The 15,380-nt window shown below is 35.8% G+C and overlaps 2 protein-coding genes across 3 annotated transcripts; both read right to left on the minus strand.

The window, feature by feature from the left end:
- Nucleotides 1-2,630: 2,630 nt before the first annotated feature.
- Nucleotides 2,631-7,986, minus strand: LOC103977617 (peptidyl-prolyl cis-trans isomerase FKBP53). Of its 2 annotated transcripts, XM_009393183.3 has the most exons (12): nucleotides 7,839-7,986; nucleotides 7,670-7,743; nucleotides 7,331-7,566; nucleotides 7,106-7,248; nucleotides 4,661-4,973; nucleotides 4,238-4,582; nucleotides 3,897-4,115; nucleotides 3,573-3,810; nucleotides 3,272-3,356; nucleotides 3,135-3,176; nucleotides 3,010-3,058; nucleotides 2,631-2,920 (listed from the first exon to the last, which is right to left on the minus strand). In XM_009393183.3, exons 1-12 carry the CDS (start codon nucleotides 7,849-7,851, stop codon nucleotides 2,842-2,844), a joined length of 1,836 nt encoding a protein of 611 aa, XP_009391458.2. In that variant the 5' UTR covers nucleotides 7,852-7,986; the 3' UTR covers nucleotides 2,631-2,841. The 2 variants fall into 2 exon arrangements, with proteins under 2 accessions (XP_009391458.2, XP_064954660.1); XM_065098588.1 differs by lacking the exons at nucleotides 2,631-2,920; nucleotides 3,010-3,058; nucleotides 3,135-3,176 and having other exon boundaries at nucleotides 3,317-3,356; nucleotides 3,531-3,810.
- A 3,899-nt stretch (nucleotides 7,987-11,885) lies between these two features.
- Nucleotides 11,886-13,167, minus strand: LOC103977618 (transcription factor MYB1-like). Its single transcript, XM_009393184.3, has 3 exons — nucleotides 12,905-13,167; nucleotides 12,695-12,824; nucleotides 11,886-12,617 (listed from the first exon to the last, which is right to left on the minus strand). The coding sequence occupies exons 1-3, from the start codon at nucleotides 13,035-13,037 to the stop codon at nucleotides 12,032-12,034; spliced, it is 849 nt and encodes a 282-aa protein (XP_009391459.2). The 5' UTR covers nucleotides 13,038-13,167; the 3' UTR covers nucleotides 11,886-12,031.
- Between the last annotated feature and the right edge of the window lie 2,213 nt (nucleotides 13,168-15,380).

The following is a 15,380-nucleotide window of genomic DNA, read 5'->3' on the forward strand; positions in this document are numbered from 1 at the left end:
CTGTCGAGCGTGGGGGAGTACTCCACCATCAGAAGTAAACTGGGCATGAGTGGAGGAGGCAGGGTTTTGTTGGCGTTTGTGGAGAGTCCACCTTCTCTCCCTCTACCTGTCTCTCTCTCTCTCTCTACCTCTCCTTCTCCTCCCCCTTCCCCCACCCGCGCGTGCGTCAGTAGTCTCGCCTGCTCGTGCCCATTCTCATCGCCTTGTGCTTGCCAATTCGGCTCTCCTCCTCCTCTTCTTCTCCGTATCCTAAAGTAGTGAGCAAATGACGCACGTAATCTCCCTTCTTTAAATACCTATTTCCACAATCTCCATTACTGCCGCCACCATCCCTTGTCCTTCGAATCCCTATTTTGATTGTATTTTGTCGATTAATATATCCGATATCATGACATCTCGTTTATTTTGATTGTATTTCAAGCTGTAGCTGTTGTCATGTCTTTTTCGTTCGTTTACTTTCTTGCTTTAATCTCATTCCTAAATGTGGGTTTTGATTGAAAGTACAGCATTAATGAGTTGATCATATTGCCTCAAGAAGCAGGCGGCGGACTTTTGATAGGTTGCTAGTTTGTCGAGGGACTTCTTCTTCCCACCTTCTTCAGGTTCTGAACCTGTCATAGGAAGTCATATCATGAACACCCTCGATCGCAGGGGCTGTGAACGATAAGCGTCTTTGGAATTCGTGAGACACGCCCTGAAATCTATCGTCTGTACTGATTGATACCGTCATACTTTCGTTGGTCGGAGAGCGAAATAGTCACGACCTAATAGATAGCCAAAGGGAACGGGAGATTCTCCAAAAGTCTTTTCGGATCCATCTCAAAGAAAAGGACAATTCTTGAGAGCCACTGTGAACCTTATCGGATAACATTCGTCGTAAGACTCAAAAAGGCTTTGGTGTCCAATTAGAAATTCCGATGGCGTTCTGATAAGATCATAGAACAGCCTCAGCTAATTATGACTAGTGTTGACCTCATCGCTTATAATATTTTGCATACTCAATTATTTTTGTTGGAAAGGAGAAGAAGAAAAATGAAAGGGTTTCGCGGTCAACGTAGGCGAGATAATGGAGGCCGTTTCTCCACAGACATTTCTTTCTCCATGAGCAGTTCTACTCGAACACGAAGCTCCCTCCCACTTTCGCAATTGGACATTAGTCTAAGCATATGACGATTTGTTCGTTGTTTGGAGTCAAGGGATAAAGAAAGGTTGGGATGAGTCACCGCAGCGAGTGATAGCCTCAAAAGCGTTGAATTTGGACAAAGGTCCATGGAACTTTGGGAGGCTCTATTCATGATGTCAAGTGGGTGGTGTAATCGAGTGTTGGAGATGATGGGATTAGTTGTGTTGTTTGGTGCCTAAAAGCTCCTCAATAACTTTGACATCCAATAGCGTGGAAGTATGTCGGCTTCCAGCCCATCACCACCTTCGAGTGGCATCAGCCTGCCTCTCTTTCTCTCTCTGTCTCCCTGTGACCATTGCTGGCCTATGCAACTCCTTTTGACTCGAAGAAGACGAGGGATATCAATATCAAAAAACCCTTATGAACAAATCTAGTACTCATTTGGGTTTAATTGCATGCATAATGGAAAATAAATAATGAGGATTGTAGTATTTGAGGTTGAGGACTCGAAATTTCATCACATCATCAATGAAAATTTGGGTGTTTGATAATATGATATAAGGATCGAAAAAAAAAATAGATTATGATAAAAAGGTCAAGAATTTTGTGCTTCGGTTCGAGTGCTTGGATCTTGGAGACCAAACACTTGCGCTTTGGCATGGACATGAGTTGAGTGCTAATGATATCGGATCAAATGAATGGACAAAGTAAAGTGGAAGGCATGTTTCGATGGTAGTGGACTATATCATTCAAGCTCGCACTCTTATTAATGGAATCACCTTCATGCCGTGCCATTAGAGGAAATTTACCCCCCACTGACTTGATCACCTCTTCCGTTTCGTTGAACGTGCCTTTGCTTTTTGATGTAGTGTTTACGAGGACAGACCTTTGTGTCATTGCATCACTTATGACCCGCTATCGATTAATACTTTAACTGATTGAACATTTTTTTAAAAAAAATTACTTGAAAATATTTTTTCTATTTAAACATAAAACATTCTAAATATTTATAAAAAAATATTCTTTTTTATATTATTACTAACTAATATGATTGCTTTTAGTTTTGGATTTTTTTAATTATTTCGGCAGTAGATCTAGATTAACACAAAGTTGAATAACTCAAGATTTCGAATCAAAATAGAATCAATCATATTCTCCATTATATTATTGCTAACCAATATGATTGTTTTTGGTTTTGGAATTTTCAGCAGATCCAGACTAACACAAAGTTCCAAGGTTCAATAACTCAAATGTGACATTATGTGGATCCTAAAACAGTCTCCAAGTGGATCGAACGGCTCACAATTATGCTACACTTTTTTGAGTTTAGTTAATTAATCCAGAGGATGCACAAAAAATGAACAGTAATTTGGGAAAAAAAAATCTTAAACTTCCAAATAAGATATTCTTCGTAAGTTGACCAAAGGAGGCACTCCAATACGGGTAATTAGAAGAACGTATCAAGAGGATAACTACCAAGCAATGTGAAAAGAGCAACACTTCCCTGTAAAGTTATCAAACACCTCTTGGCATATACTATTGGAACGAGAGAATACATATGCTTGGGAAAAAATTGCATCAGTAATTAAAGTATGTAAAGACCTCTTGGTATAGAAATTTTCGGGACAACGCAACCACAATGGCATGGTAAAAAATGACATCAGAACTAATGTATCCACTATGCAGCAAAAATTTCTCACACACGTGGAGTGAAGAGTTCAGTTGACGTCCACCAGCTCCACATCGAAGACAAGCCATGAATTCCCTGGTATTTTCCCCGCAGGACTAGCCCCATAACTGCATAAAGAGAGAAGCACACAGAAATTAGGACAAAAGGATCTGTGTGAGCAACAACTGAAGCACATATATTAGGATGAAATGCACACCCCATGGATGGTGGAATGATGAGTCTCCTCTTGTCCCCGATTCGCATGCCTGGTAATCAATCAAATGCATCATTAGTTTCTGGCAACAGATTAGAACAATGTGTGCATAGTGTACTGGCATGTACCTGCAATGCCGACGTCCCATCCCTTAATGACATGCCCAACACCTGACAATTAAAATGAAAATTCTCACATTAGACATATAGAACATGTTTAAATGGAGGTTGTTAACCAACAAAAGACCAGCTTAATATAACCCTACCAAGACGGAATTTAAAGGGCCTTTTGCCAACATTGGAGTCGAAAATTTTTCCATTATTTAACTTGCCAATATAGTTAACAGAAACCTGAAGGGAAAAAACCAAAAGGATTACTAACCAAATATTAGATGAACAACAATAAAAGGATAAAGAATATGCTGACTCTGCTGACGGAGAAAAAGATGTGGGAGAACTAATTGATGAACTGTACACAAACAACCAATCTTTAAAGACACTTGGAGTAATGTAACAACGACATACTGGAAGATCTAAATGGTTGCATCTCTAGGTTCATGAATATACCCTACTCCCAGGAGAAGCTTTTTTTCCATCAGGCTTGCCCATAGATAGTTCCTCAATCCTCAAACCATTTGAAAATGTTCTTGTTTTTTGTGGTTCAGCTTTGTGTTCTGCCTCTAGTGGATTCAAAGATACCTCCTTTGAGGTTGAATCTTTATCATGGCTCTTGTCCTTCTTTGCCTTCTTCTTCTTCTTCTTCTTCTTCTTGGCATCTTGTGCAAGACCATTGTCATCAGGAACACTGCATACGTTGCTTAACCATATAAAATTTTCACATAAACAACAATATAAATAACAGACCATTTTTACAAGAGTCCCAGATCTTACCTATCTTTAGGTGGCTCTTCAACTGTGAGATTATCAGAGTGGTTATTATTTGCAGACTCTTGCATCTCAGTACCATCAGAATCCAACTTACTTTTTGTTCCATGCTGGCTTCCCTGTTGCAATTCTGCTTCGGCATCTGCACCAGCATTTTCATGAGCCTCATCAACCTTGGCCCTTTTCTTTTTGTTTTTCTTCTTTTTTCCACTAGCACTTCCATCACTGCAGGGCAGAACAAAAGGAAGACAACTAAAGATGAATAGGAAGAATGGACTTTGCAATATGCAGATAATTCAATAGATAGATTCAAAGGGTTATCAAGTCATTATGGTCATAAGTCTCACTGATCATAATGCAGCTTCTCAGCTTCAGGAGGAGGATTTTTCTCTAAGCTACTGGCATTGAAAACTTCATTCCCATCTCCGTTAAACCCTTCTTCTGTTCTCTCCATTGCATAATCATCACCTACATCAGATTTCTTATCCTTCTTGGTCTTCTCTTTCTTCTTTTTCTTCTTTCCATCACTTTCTGTCACATCCATTCTGAGTGCTATCATATGATTGTTCTCATTGGTCTCAGTTTTTGCCTCTGCAACATCTTCTCTTGTCCTCTTTTTCTTCTTTGAGATGCCATCAGTTTCAGGAACAACCACAGAAGCTACTGAAGAATCGCATGGCTGAGTAGCATCCCTGTTCAAACAGATCCAGACATGCCGCTGTAATACAATAAGAAAAAGAAGTTGCAACACATTCTGAAACAAGTCAAACCTTGTAGATTCATCACGTTGACTAATTGCATCAATCTTTATTTTCTTGTCGTCATTGACTGTACTACCTGATTTTTTATCTACCTCAAAATTATTAGCAGCATCTTTCTTTTTTACTGAAAAAGAGATTGGAAAGCCATCATCATCTTCACTTTCAAACACTTCAGTATTATTATTAGACTTGACAACTAGTTGAAGTTTAGTATCATCATCTCCACTATCACTTTCAACCAGTTGACTCTTTTTCTTTAAACGCCGACGAATGCCATTCCCATGTGCTGGCTTGTCATCATCTACAATCTCCTCAATTATGACTACATGTTTAAAAGAAAAGGGCAATACAATTAACAAGATCATGGAAACAGTATAAAACTAGTCAAATATCAACAAGAAAGCAATCATGAAATGATTAATGATCAAGATGAACTAATGGATAATCAATTATGACTAAATGTTTAAAAGAAAAGGATGACAATTTAACAAGGCCATGGGAACAACATAAAACTAGTCAAAGATAAAAAAGAAAGCAATCATGCAATGGCTAATGCATACTAAATACATTTATAAGGATGCGCTGATGGATAATCAACATCCATCGATGATAGTTGACAAAAAGCAAAACAGCAGGGGCCTTGAAAACCAATTATCTGAACAGAAAAGTATGGTTAAGCAAAGCAACCCATCTGATTTCAGTACAGGCCTTTCGATTCTTAAAAGTCAACATAAAGTTGAATTTACTAACCTTACCAACCAAACCACCTATTTATTTGGTTCATTTCAATTGGTTAGTGTATGTCTAGATTGTATAAACCTATATAATAGGTCAAATGCTGCCTGCAAATTTTGTATCAATATTTGTGTTCTCCTATTTTTGTCATACATGATGTATTAATGTCTTTACTTTTTTGTTTTGTATTTAATATTTTTTTATCAAACTATTTGTTTATATTGAACCTTATAAGTTGGCAAATATACTTATCTATATTCTATAAAATATTCCATGAAAAGCTCGTTGGTCAACCAAGAACCACATAACTAAACTCATCAAACCAACTAACTGATCAACCCATTAGTCAGTTCAACTGGTTCAATTCCAATTTGAGACACAGAAAATGTCATTGGTTAAACTCAATTATGAAAACTAGCTGTTCTTTTTAATAAAAAGATCAAATCATTTTTTTTCTTATATTAGAAATTGATACAAACTCAAAATTCAGTCTGGCACAATTCCCGTTCAAAATAGAAACAAATAAAAAGACAAAGACTTCCAGCTAAAAGATTAGGCACTAATCAAGTTAAACCCAAGTAGCAACCTTTTACATTCAATTCATAGATGTAGATACTATCAAAACTATAGTCTTTTAACAATTCACAGAAGAAAACATGCACAATTAACTCTTAAAAATATGTATTAACATCTCACTATACATTTGCTTCGCCACCTCTCTTGTCCCCACTGCACCAAAAAGTGGAATCGTGGTGCCATATCATCATCATCAACTCTCTACACAACCATCACCTTGCAGTGGACTAGTTCTGGTCAGATATATGCAAATAAATGGTGAAGCTCGGATTTGAGGATACGAGGTAAGTGGTCAAACTCTCCAATGAAAACAAGAGGAATTAGAATAAGAGTTTAATATGGAATTGGAGGGTGGTAGTATTCTCATAGTTCCCACTCTAGCGATTGTCAATAGCTTTTGAGAGTGATTAAGCCCTTCTCTCACTCTCATAATGCACAGCCATTGTGCCGACCTTGAATAAAAGACTGTCCAGAACCCCTCTGCAACCTTGCTGAGCCACCAATTCAAAAATAATATTTTCAATGCCAATAATCTTTATAAGCATCACAAAGTTCAATAGTTTCAACTTAGGTTTCCCCATTTTGCAGGCCGACCCATCCAACCCGATGGACCAACTAGACCCAAGCTCGACAGGTAGCCAACGTTGATGGCCCAAGCTAGACATCACATCGTTTTTGGTTATGAACTGAGCAATGGGGTTGACTCATTAGGTGACAGTTCACAAATAATAACCCAATCCAAACTTGCCCTAGTTTCAGCCCTACATACACCATATAGCATTTATTGTGGACAATAATACCAAGATAGTTTTGCAGGAATATAGGACAATAATTAAACTGCAACTAAAAATCCATAACTATTGCGATTCAAGCTTCTAAAACTGTTCACCTGAGAAAAATGATCCTCAACACTGTTAGTAAAAGCTATATCAAACAATCTTAGCTTGAAAAGATATTTATATATTGTAGCAGGAAAGACGTTAATCATGACACGAATTAGCAAATACCACAACACCAATAGACAAAATCATCACTATAATGCGACATAGATACATCACAAAGAACAAAAAATTGCCTTCCAAATCATGCTTCTGAAGTAACTTGGCAAACAATTCAATAAATCAATTAACATAATAAAATTACCACTGCTTTTTCGCTGAGGGGAAGAGGGGAACATTTCGATATCACCATCATCGATAAAGTCTGATTCATACTCATCCTCCTCAGTATCAAAGCTCCCGTAGCTCTCTGAATCCTCCTCGCCAATATCTTCACCATATGAATCACTAGAAGACCAACTCAAGGATAAAACCAGAAGAACAAAGAAAAGCATCTTAAAACACTAATTCTTGAAATTGATAAGGATACGTCTCATCTCCTCCGTCACCGTGGCCACGGCGGGCACCTGGATAGAAACCGCTGAGGTGCACGCTTCTCTGCCCGAGGACCGAAAAGACAACCTCGTTATCCTCCTCAAACTCGAGTTCCAAATGGCACGACTCAGCTTTATCAGGAACCAAGCTACAGAGCAAAATAGGGCTTTTCTTGCCAACATTGCACTGCACCACGCTCTTCGCCGTCGCCTTGCCATTCCCCAACGTCGCCTGTATTAACAGAAAACAAGAAGAATGAATTCTCTGTTAACAGAAAAGCCCTAATCCATCAATTACATCCAAGCGGCATCTTCGATTTGACGAGGAAAAGCACCGTAGTGATGCGAAGCCTTCCTCGAGCTTCGTCGTAGACATGAGTGTAGGGCTTCCCAGGCTTCACCTCGACGCCTGAGATGCAGAGGGACGCAAACAAAGCGAGTCAGAAAGAACAGATTCGGAGGTAGAAAGGTGGAACGAAAACTGCAATCGAGACGATTTCTGACCCCAAAACGCCATTGCAGGACGAGAGAGAGAAATCGAGGGCTTCGATTGCGAGTCGTGATTGCTTCGCGGTCAGCAAAACCCCAGTGAGTTTGAGATGCGGCGGAAGACTCTCAAACCCTAGCGGTCGCTTCCTTGGAAGAGCAGCGGTTCCGAACGCGCATTTAAATAGAAAGCTCACTATTCGTATTCTATTATGTGCGATTTAATTAGATTTTTTTGTTTGTTTTATGCCAAAACAGAATTTTCTTTAATTATATTAAAAAAAATAATAGTTTATTATTATTATTATTATTATTAAATCTATCGTTTTCCGGACTAATAGATAATGAACGATATATTATATTAATAAGATACATATGACTCCTAATACCTATGCTGTGCTTCAAATCCTTTCTCATTAAAATTATCTATAGTAATAAAATAATAAATACTCTTTCTGTCTGTAAAGATCAATATATGAAAACTTCTTGTGTGGGCTCGATAGCAAACCAATAATATTCATCTACTCGTCATCTTATAGCAAAGACAACTTACTCCTGCATTCTATTTTAGAGTTCACATTTTCAATCTCTTTTATAAATTAAAAATGATATTTACACTATCTTTTGTGGGCTCAATTAATAATCAACATTTACAATTAAATCTCACAAGCATATGTTAAGCGCTAATATTAAGCTTGAATGGGTCGGTTGATCAATAATGGAAATGCAAACTTTTAAGGCAAGAGATTCTCTCAGAGATATGCAGTAAAAGCCATCTAATGTGCAAATGAAGCACTATTTCCTTTCAAGGATTTGCAAGTATAAGTATTTCCTTCTTTCTTTTCTTTCTAGTTGATTGATATTGAAGCTTTCTTGTTTGTGTTGGGATGTTATTCAAAGAGTTCAAATATTATTACAATATATACTTTAAATTCAAATTTCCACAAGTGAGTCTTAATAATAGGTAACTTTATGTAGGCGAAGGAGATAAGCTCAAAATTTAATAAAATGTTTAGCCTTTAATTTATTTTCATGATCATTTATAAAAAAAAATTATAAAAATGAAGAGGTGTTTTTATGACTCAAATCTTTTGTTATTGAGAAACAATTCCAAATTGAAGTTACTATTAAGATTTAAGGTATATCTTTTAGAAGATTTTAGATTATTATCTTTTAAATAAAATTAATTAGATAGAGTTTCAGTAATAATAGTCTCTTGATTTAAATTATTATTCAACATCTATTTAATAAATACATGGTGTTGATCCATCTAAATCTGTGTTTAGATTTTGATATAATGCATATAAGTGTAGTTAATGATTTTTTCAATATTATTATTTTTTAACAGTAATGAAGCTAATGAATATTGTCAATATGACAAGATACACAAACAATTTTTTGATAGATCACTTTTAAAGTATAAATTTTCTTCGTAGCTTAGAGCTTATTCACAATGATCTATTGATCCTACTCAAGCTCATCTTATTTATATTCAAATTATATATTTATTTTTATTTATAATTTTATAAGGTTTATTTGGGTTTATTATGTGAAGAAAAAAATCAAAAGTATTTTTAAAATATTAAGTATTCAAGTTAATTGTCGAGAGTGCTATTGAAAGAAAAAATTAAAAAGTTATACAACAATAATGATGTGGAGTACGAACAACCTGGCTCTGATACTACTGTTGGGAAATCTGGGGGCGACATCACATGCGCAGTGGAAGAACAAGAAAAACAAAATCCTCTATTCCTAGAGAGATGTTCGTTGTCGTGCAAAGATTAATTCGCAAAATCTGCGAAACTTAAAATCGTGTATAGAGTAGATTGTGTTATCTAGGGAGATTATATATCCTTGTTTCCTTGTAGATCTTTATGAGAGGATGAAGGAGGTCAAGCGTCCTCGATGTGACAGAACAAAGATTTGATATCTCGTGAAGACTTATAAGTGTTAACTTCATGTAATGAAGTTACCTAGAGTTTTATGAGCAAAAGGTCTGACATGTGTAATTTATGTTATTAATTGAACTCCTTTTATTCAAATCAATGAAATCTTCATATGAGCTCATATTTCGTAAGAAATCAAATGTGGATCCGTATGCGGTATGAAATAAAGTTTCTTCTTATTATCATTCACAAGTTATTTTCTTTAAAAATATTAATCACAATAGTAAAAGTGATATATGTTTAAAATCATATTTTTTGTTATTTAGTGCTCTTATGGATTTTGACTCATCTTCTTTTTTTTAATCTGTATCCACTTCTATTATTTTTTTTATCACCAATAGTGGAGCAAAGTGATAAAGGGAGTACTGATATTCATGAAATAAGAATTTCAACATTAAGAAGATAAAAAAGAATGATTTTTTAACCAATGGTTAGATGGAGATAATATATGCCTCTGTTAAATTTTTTTTAAACCAATTGATAATATTAGGCCTACTTATTTTGATGAAGCCAAAGATGTTAAAGAGTGGAAAGATGCCATAGATCAAGAAATAAAGGCTTTTCACAAAAATGAAACTTAGGATCTTATGCTAAAGCCCGTAAATATCGATCTAATTTCTTGCAAATAGGTTTATAAGGTGCAATATAAGTCAGATGAAGTATAGATTTTTATAAGGCAAAACTTATTACAATTGGATTTTTTCAAAAATATGAAGAAGATTAAGAGAAAATATTAAATAGAAGCTTTGTGAAGAATGTCTTCCTATATGATAAAATTAATAAGGATATTTATATAGAACAACTATTGAAATATTTAATACTTATATTTGAAACTAAATTATGTTTGTAAGCTCAAGAAAACCCTCTATTAGTTAAAGTAAGTTCCCAGATATGATTATCATTGATAATAACAAAATAGAGATTTTATAATGATATTTCTCTAGTTTAAAATGAAAGTCTTACGGGAGCTTAATATTTTTTATAGTTTAAAGGTAATGAATGCAACAAAAAAAGAAGAAGATATATTTATCTCTTAGATAAGTTATGCAAAAAAAATTATTGAAATGTTTATAATTAATAAAAGTAAGTAGGTTTCTACTCCATTGGATATAATTATAAAGCTAAATTATAATAATAGTAAGACTTCCTCAATATTTTCATGTTTTTATTGGTAATCTTATTTACTTGACAATTATAAGATCAAATATTATATTTTTAAGTGGTCTTGCAAGTCATTTTATGTAAACTCCAAAAAAAAATCACATCTTGAAGTAGCAAAGCAAGTTTTAAAATGTATGAGATAAATCTTGAATTTGAAGGACAAACATCATGAATTGTAAAATTATGCAAGGAGATGATTTGGATAATCATAGATTTATGATTATTTCTTTTAATATGATTTTGCTTGTATCTCACGGTATAATAAACAATAATAATTAATCTTTCTTTCTATAATCGAAGTAGAATACAAGATTTCTTCACTTACTACTAAAAAATATATATGGTTAAGACATTTAATAAATGACGTTTACTATCAAATTAATAAATCAACTATTTTGCAATATCATAATCAAAATATATTGACATTAGCTATAAATCTAATTTGTCAAGCAATGAGTTATTAAAATTATCGAGATCAAAGCAAAGATAATATCTTTAATAAATCTCTCTCTTTTAAAGGAAGCTAAGATTTATCTTCAAAAATATAATTGAAGGGGGAGTATTAAGATTTGAAGTATATCTTTTGGAAGATTTTATTTTATTATTTTTATCTTATCTTTTAAATAAATTGATTAGATATAATTTTAAAGATAAGGATCTTTTGGTTTAAGTTGTTATTCTATACCTCTAAATAAATTAAATTTATATGTGTAGATCTATCTAAGTCTAAGTATTTAAGTCTATATGGCACAAGTCTAAGAGTAGTTTAAGATTTTAAAAGTATTTTTTAATTCAATATATATATATATATTATTTATGTCTTAGTTTTTTTTATTTTCTATTTGATCTGATTTTAGGTTAGTAGTATCTTATTACTATTATTTTAAAAAGGGCTACATTTATATTTTAGAAAGGACTACGATTATCATATACATATGAACTTAAATTAAAGACATAATTTGACATCATATTAATTCTAATTACTTTTCTTGTTGATATATCTGAGTGACATTCCGCGAACAGGCAGCAGAAGCTAGCAGAGGTGCATCTGATACATACCGGAAGTGGGATCTCCCCATAAAAAGAGCTGTCCCTTTACCGCAACTATTTGTCTTGCGCTTCTTCTTCACAATCTATCAGATAAGTCAATCTCTCAACCTCAGCGGCTACCTGTGATTCTGTGCAACTGTTACCATCGCTCAGATCCATCTGCATGGGGTCACAAAACCATAGCGAGTCATCGTCGGCATCTTCACGTGCGTAGTTGGCGTCTTCGTGGGCTTCGTCAACGCAGAGTTGCAGGAGGCCGTCCTCCTGGAAGCTCGACATGAACTCATCCATGTCGAAGTCCTCAAGGAAGCTTGCGGGATCGGCGTCTCGAGGCACCGACGACGACGGGCTCTCGCCGTGAGTAAGCTCGGAACTGGGGCCCGTGGTCAGTGGATCATCTCGTGGCGATGGGACGTAGACTTTGGTGCACCTTACGGCCTTGGTCTGAATCACATGGGCGGGAAGTTGCTCACCTGCTGCCTTCAACTCCTCCGACGACCCCACTTTCTCCTCCTCCTTTCCTTTCGATGACCCTTTGGTGCAAAGCGGAGGCATCGTCTTCTTGCTAAGGTTTGTGTTCCAGTAGTTCTTGATTTCATTGTCTGTTCGCCCCGGCAATCTGCCTGCTATTAGGGACCATCTACAGACACACAGCAACATAAATCAAGTGAAGTGATCTGAGTTCTTGGAGATCATTCAAGTGTAAGAAACAACTACCTGTTCCCGAGAAGTGCATGGAGTTTGATGATGAGATCCTCTTCATCTTGTGTGATGTTGCCTCTCTTGATGTCTGGCCTCAGGTAATTCAACCACCGCAGCCGGCAGCTCTTACCACACCTCTTCAACCCTAACACCCGAAACATGCTTGCTTGATTAGAGGACGAACAGGAAGATCGATGAATGCCTCCGAGAGGAACTAAACCTTACCTGCTCTCTTGGGGAGGTCTCTCCATTTACCTTCGCCATGAGTTCTGATGTAGTCGACAAGGATATTGTCCTCACGAGCAGACCATGCTCCTCTGTTGAGTCCCTCCTTAGAACAACAAGGCCTTCTCCCCATCTCTCTCCTCTTTTTCTGATCACATCCACGTAAACATATATCTACCTCACGAAATCAACATCTAAGGCTATATAGACCAGGAAGAACACCTCCAAGCACTGCTCTACTGGGTCTTACATGGTGAGTATTACTTGGTGACACCGAGTCACATATAACCTCGCGCATGATGGTTTCATATTCATGCCATGCTATGCATGCATATGTAAAGCCGACGCATGTGAATGCATGTACAGTATACCACACGGTTGGATTACTTCAGCTACGCTACCAAAAGGCCAACATGAAACAGTAGATATTGACACGATGATGATGACGGTAATAATAATAATAATAATAAGAATAAGGATGAGTTCTTATATAAGACTACGTTCTTATATGTAGAAGTGTTAGCTTTACGAGATCGGCCATTTCTGCGTGGGGCTCAAAATACTAATGCTGGTTGAAAGGAAGATAGGGGCACATCCCGTAAATAAAAGGCCATGTATGTAAATGTATGATGGATGCATGGAACGGCTAGCCAAAGGTGCCAAATAATAACATTAGGATGCTGGGTCCAAAAACAAGCCTTTCTGCAAGACATTGCTACAAAATATTGAGATCATTGTACGACATGGGACCTATAGAGAGCACATAAGGACAAGCACAACGATGTGGTCTTCAACCTCACGAGTCCCACAATAATTTCCACAGAGAGGAAACGAGTGAATTCCATCTTGCATCAACGAGCGAGGACAAACACCAAACCAACTAGCACAAGTCCTGCAAAGACCACATGGGTTTTTTGGCCTTTCTATCCTTTTATGTTCATGAGGAAAAAAGTTTACATTGTGACAACCAATTTGTAGCTTAGGAGATTGATCGAGAGTTGCATTAATTCTTGTGGTGATAGGTTTGCTTGGGTGGGTCTTCTTCCATGTCATAAAAGCCTCTGTGCATGCCTTATAGCTACCGAGGAAGGCGAATTAAGCATCATACGAAGTCGCTTTCAGCATCTCGCATCAGCCCTTCAAAGGACTCGTGCGTTCTTAGCGAACATTCCAACTAGCTTTGGGATCACATGGCGTGGTGTTGTTAGGTCAATTCCATTAAGTTAGCAATCACTAAGTACAAGCTTACAAGGATGATTGGGAATGAACTTTTTGGGCATTTATCTACTGATTATTTTAAGAAAAAAAACACTAGTTCTAAATTACAACAATATGTCGCATTGCGTTCCACCAAAAGGGTATGGATGTAGATGAAGATTTAACTATGAATTTGAGTGAGTTTAGATTTTAAGAGAGAATAAAAACTTTGTGGTAAATGAAGCAGTGTGTTTTTCAGTTTGGATCTTGGGGTCATCTTATGACCATGAAATTGGAATTCGTGGTTCTAACTATTATTATGGAGGAATTCCCCATTATCTACTTTTCTAAGGATTGAGAACTAAGTTTGATTTAAGTCTAGCACTCGTTGTACACTAGTAAGATTTAAACTCTTAACAAGACAACTATAGTTTTTGCTATGAACATGTAGAGGTCTTATTTGTATGGAACTACATGTGAGTTTATAGAGTTTGAAGTACTTTGATCGCCAAGCAATACGTTTTGGTGCACATGAATCCCAATAATTCATGATTCTAAGGTGAGGAGTTTCTTTCTTTCGTTTCTTTTTTTTACTACAAAGATAAATGGTGAAAATAAAATTCAATCTTAAGAGCTTACTATCGACCATCAAGATTTTTACCAGTTAATCTAACCGGTATTTTTCAAAAAAAAAAATAACTCTATTATTAGGTAGGATTTTTTAATATGTTTTATTTCCTATTGTTATTGATAGATTAATCATGTTGACACATGTCATGCCAATACAAGTTAGCTTCTAAAAGAGGAGGCCAGAAGACAAGTAGAGCGAACCTAACGTCGATGCAAGATTTGGATCTAAACTCTATAAGATTTTGTTAATACTTTAGGGACCCATTTGGATTTCACACAACTCATCATCCGATGGCTAAGTGTTTGTCTTTAGTTTGCATAAGATATTAGATATCGTGTGAGCAAATTAGACGACCAAGTTGAGGCTTTATAAGGAAAGAAGCACAAATTACCTACATATTGTTTAAGAGTCTATTAATAATATCAAGTTAATTTAGAAAGGTTATTTTGTCTACCAAAAGAATCCAGTCAAAGTTAGTCTAAATAGTTGACATTTTAGACTATCTAATAATAGCACACTGAATTACTAAGCATAAGTTTCATACTATGGATTAATATTTTAGAATTTATAGAATGAACAATAAATCACATAGTAACTATGAATGTTTAGCGCATGAGATTAAGCATCCGATGCCTAAATCCTTTGAAA

This window comes from Musa acuminata, chromosome BXJ2-3 (genome assembly GCF_036884655.1).
Source record: "Musa acuminata AAA Group cultivar baxijiao chromosome BXJ2-3, Cavendish_Baxijiao_AAA, whole genome shotgun sequence".
In the NCBI taxonomy this organism is placed as follows: domain Eukaryota; kingdom Viridiplantae; phylum Streptophyta; class Magnoliopsida; order Zingiberales; family Musaceae; genus Musa; species Musa acuminata.

Excerpts from the sequence above, each read along its gene's own strand:
- LOC103977617 (XM_009393183.3), bottom strand. Across the intron at positions 7,567-7,669 it reads GAAGGCTTCGCATCACTACG|GCGACGTTGGGGAATGGCAA; the intron begins GTGCTTTTCCTC and ends CTGTTAATACAG. Across the intron at positions 3,059-3,134 it reads ATGGGACGTCGGCATTGCAG|GCATGCGAATCGGGGACAAG; the intron begins GTACATGCCAGT and ends ATTGATTACCAG.
- LOC103977618 (XM_009393184.3), bottom strand. The coding sequence starts at position 13,037 with ATGGGGAGAAGGCCTTGTTGTTCTAAGGAGGGACTCAACAGAGGAGCA. Across the intron at positions 12,825-12,904 it reads AGACCTCCCCAAGAGAGCAG|GGTTGAAGAGGTGTGGTAAG; the intron begins GTAAGGTTTAGT and ends TTCGGGTGTTAG. Across the intron at positions 12,618-12,694 it reads CATGCACTTCTCGGGAACAG|ATGGTCCCTAATAGCAGGCA; the intron begins GTAGTTGTTTCT and ends GTGTGTCTGTAG.